The 4,346-nt window shown below is 40.6% G+C and overlaps 1 protein-coding gene across 1 annotated transcript; it reads right to left on the reverse strand.

The window, feature by feature from the left end:
• Positions 1-2,078: 2,078 nt before the first annotated feature.
• On the reverse strand, positions 2,079-3,778 carry LOC107100947 (prolactin-1-like). The gene is made up of 5 exons (XM_015399644.1): positions 3,724-3,778; positions 2,869-2,981; positions 2,657-2,734; positions 2,377-2,559; positions 2,079-2,285 (listed from the first exon to the last, which is right to left on the reverse strand). Exons 1-5 carry the CDS (start codon positions 3,761-3,763, stop codon positions 2,094-2,096), a joined length of 606 nt encoding a protein of 201 aa, XP_015255130.1. The 5' UTR covers positions 3,764-3,778; the 3' UTR covers positions 2,079-2,093.
• Positions 3,779-4,346: the final 568 nt, after the last annotated feature.

The following is a 4,346-nucleotide window of genomic DNA, read 5'->3' on the forward strand; positions in this document are numbered from 1 at the left end:
TCTCATGGTAGCTTCACTTTGTCTGTTCCTGATTGGCTGTGAAACCATCCTGGAGAGAAATATCAGCTGTGCTGCTGCCATCAACACCTTTGTTTATTGATGTTGGAGATCAGCCTGTTTTTCAGTGCAGTCCTGTTTCTCTGACGGACAGGCTGGATGTGCTCTCTGCATCCTCTTACATGGAAGCTGGCTCGGAGCTCATCTGCCTGGCTGTGTGTTTTCTAGATGGGGCTTTTACAGTTGCCTTTTGTATCTCTGCTTCTGTCTCCTTGAACCCCAGTCGGCCTCGGTAGATGGCCGCTCACCCTGAGCCTGGTTCTGCTGGAGGTTTCTTCCGGTTAAAAGGGAGTTTTTCCTCTCCACTGTCGCAAGAAGCATGCTTGGTGTGAGGGATTGCCTTCACACCATTTCACTTTTCTTTCCCAGCTCATTGGCTAATTTGTATCACGTGCAGCCTGGTGCCGGACGCTTTGGAGGGCTTTACCCTGCAAACAGGAGGCACAAGTAAAATTAGACACTAGCGTCGGACAACGTCTGGTAATTTCTAAATGACACGGTTGATCCAGATTAGCAAGCAGGTGGGTCCGGATCCGGACCGCAGTGCGCTAATCTGTATTGTCCATTGTCTATTCAAGGATAAAACATCTATATTATTATTATGCCTAGTTTGGGCCTCTGTAAACATTTACTTAGCTAAAAGCATAATCAGTAACTACTGCAGATGAAAAACACAAATGCACTGCAAATACATTAATGTGCAACAAAAACAAAATATATTGTAATAACAAGTTATCTTTAGGTTCGTTTAGGGGCTGATAATTACTCTAGTTTTGTGTTAGTGACATTACCTAATAACTGTTTTAATAAAAACTCATTTTGAGGAGAAACTTAATCATGATGAGAGAAAATGCAATAAAATTGGACAAAATCTAGTACCTCATACAACAGCACCGTACCAAAACGATCATCATTGGGATTGCAATGGTCGCCATGTTTGCGGTGCTGTAAATGTCAGTTTGCTGCTGTCAATCAACCATGAGCCCTGCAGGTTCCGCTTTCCTCCAGGCATAGCTTCTGATGAGGGAGTTTAATATGTTATATATATATGGGATGGAAGAACAACTATGCAGTGAAATAGGTTGTACCTTTAGTGTTTAAAGAAAAGATTCAATGGTAAATTTCATTTTCTGTCATCCTCCTTTTTTCAGTGGATCTGTTTATGGACTGGTGTCGAGGGACTCCCCCCTATGATCTGGAGCACTTCTGTTATGTGGTGCTTCTCTGTGTTTGGTGTATTTGTGCTTTAGTAACATTTGTGTGCTTCCAGCATGTTGTCACTTTGCCCTGTGTGGTTAGGATTTTTTTTCTTTTTTTTTTACTTTTTTATTGTCATTACACTGTCACAACGAAATTAACTCTCTGTATTTAACAAATCCCCTTGTGGAGCAGTGGGTTGCCATTGTGTGGCACCAGAATGTGTGGGACTAAAACCCACAACCTTCGAGACCCAAACGCAATGCTCTAACCATTAGGCCACCAATGAATTGACCTAATTTTAAGACTTATTTCAGTGTTATAATCAAGAAAGACTTATGGTTCTTTACCAAATTAGACTTTCTAAGAATAAGGCATTATAGATTTTCGATTTATCAGAGACAAAATTTCACTAAACAAGACCAAATATTTATTGATAAACATTTTAGAATGCAGAATATAACTGAGGAAGAAGAAAAAGAACCCTAATTTCTTGTCTGCCTCAGCAGAGCTGATGTTGGGAAGCTTGAGGGGAGAACTAATTCAGAGAAAAAAGTAATATTATAGAAGTTATCGAGCATACATATGCTGTACAATTTCTAATGCCAGACAAGCTGGAAATATTACTCTCGAAAAAGGCAGTAGTGACTTAGACGATTTTATTGTTAAATCCCAAGGGTTTCCCCAGAAAAATAAATTTAGGCAGTTCATGTTTTGACCCTCTGCATTGTATATCACCCCCTCCAATCATCTAAAAACACTCTAATCACCAATTAGGATGTGTTGGTTCTAAGCAGGTCGACAGCACAAGCAGAACTCCCCACAGAGTCATGCTGGCTTTAGCACAACTCAGGCTGCGACTTCACTGCGCGACAGCGAAGAACCTTCAAGAAGCTGTCGATCTTGTGTGAGTCGCGTCGAAGGCAGGACAAGAGGAAATTGAACTTGTTTAGTATGGTCACCCGGTCCTGACCTAGGTCAGTCCCTCCGGTGTAAGGCAGAGGAGAGATGGCCTGAGCATCGGAACCCATCTAAAAATTTAAGGAGACCATTAGTGTACAAAATAAAAGCACCAAAAAAAAAAAAAACAACAGGTGAGGAACTCCTCTCTGCTTTGCCCACCTTGCCTGACAGTATATCCAAGCCATCCGCCAAGGTCCTTGAGTGCTCCATCAGCTCGTTGATTTTACTCGATATGCTGCTTTTTGCTGGGTGAGGCAGAGTGACGGCATTGTTAGAAAGGATCACCAGTGGATCAGCCCAGGCATGGAGCAGGGAGCGGGCCAGAGACATTAGAGCTGATTGCTAGAGAAGAAAACAAAATATTGAACAAGAAAAAAATTAAAAGGCTGTTTAAAGGACAGTCTAAATTAGTGAGGTTAGAAAAAGGGGACTAACTCACTGATGCTTGCAAAGTTTGCACTTTGTCATTGGGGGTTTGTAGTGCAGATGTGTGGCAATCAGCAGGGAAGAGAGAACCCTAGTGGCAGAAAAGGATTAATGGGACCATGACCAGGGGAAAATATCTTTCCAAACTAGCACACTCTATTTTCTCTCAGGCAAAACGACATCTGGTGATCTCACTGATTTAAGCAAGTAGCATAAAGATCTCACCATCTCCTGTGTGAGCAGCGTGCTCAGTGAGTGCATTTTGTCTGAGCGCTGTGAGGCTCGGTCCAGCAGGTCATTGATTGTAACAGCTCTGCACATAACTACTAGATACAGCACTGAGCAGGAGGCATGAAGAAGCAAGAGAGGAAACAGCTTTTCAGACACAGAGCTCTGAGTATGGTTTGATTTTTGGTACTTGTCAATACTTATCATTAAGTATGGGTCAAATACAAGTTTCAAAGTACACAACCATAAAAAAGAAACACATTTCAAGTCACAAAACTTAGTTGTCATATTATTCCTACAGTTTGTAGCCCTTTTAATAGAGGAGAGCTGAACTCCCCTGCCCACCTGTACATTTTTAGTGTACTAGCTGTATGAATGTTTTACACTAGAGAAAAAAGATTTTGAAATGATACAACATTTTCTGATTCAGAAAAGCACATAGAGTAATAGTGTGGAAATAGTGTGGAAATAAAACTAAAGGCTGGTATCCCAGCCTTTAGTTTTGAAGATTAATTATGTTTTAAAATCATAGCTAGAAGGCCACCTACTGTACAGCAAACTGCAGGCTGCAATCCCACTTTATTGACCAGCTAACCTGGGTTCGGTATACTTTATACACTTTGTGTAGTGTAATATAATGTGCAATAAAAGTGTCTGTATCAGAATAAAAAAAACACATCTAGTCGCTAGCACTATTTCACAAGCAAAAATCCTTTGAGGTTTTACAAATTACAACAAAACTGTGATATTTTCACCAATTATTATTTAGATATGCACATATATTGATTCATTATTGTTTAAATCTATATTTTGTTAATTGTCAATGACAGAAGATGTTGGTAACCATCTCACCTGTGATGAGTTTGCCTCCAATGATTCTTTTCTGAGCCATTTTGTTCCTCCTGTCTGAGCGTGTTGCCTTTTTCTTTTCTTGCTCCATTTTGCTTCCATTTTATAGGTCCTAATTTCTGATACTTTGGCTATGCAACAGAAGGATGATTCTGGGTTAATTGTCTACAACTTGCTTAGACCAGTTTATAATGAGAAACATGGTGGAGGATATTTGAATGGATGCAGTAGGGTGCGTAAAGGTGCAGGTAGAAATGTGCGTGTGAGAGGGGGCCGGGGGGGTTGTTTGTGGGTGTGTGTGTGTGTGTGTGTGTGTGTGTGTGTGTGTGTGTGTGTGTGTGTGTGTGTGTGCGTATATGGCAGTGGAAAAAGGTCCTTCTTCATCTTGATTGAATTGATTAATAAAAACAACACTTTTCACTCTGCGTTTTAGAGGGTTTTACAAATTTGATGCGAACGTCATTGATGACCACCTGGTCTCTCCATGAACCGTGCGTCACTTAAACTTAGTTTGTCAGATTTACCAATCGAAAGATATACATTTAAAAAATAGAAGAAGAAGAAATAGACGCATGTAGAAATGGCTACAGTTCATTGAAATCATGACCATTGCTACTCCTGAGGGT

This window comes from Cyprinodon variegatus, unplaced genomic scaffold (genome assembly GCF_000732505.1).
Source record: "Cyprinodon variegatus isolate N-32 unplaced genomic scaffold, C_variegatus-1.0 Scaffold1033, whole genome shotgun sequence".
In the NCBI taxonomy this organism is placed as follows: Eukaryota; Metazoa; Chordata; class Actinopteri; order Cyprinodontiformes; family Cyprinodontidae; genus Cyprinodon; species Cyprinodon variegatus.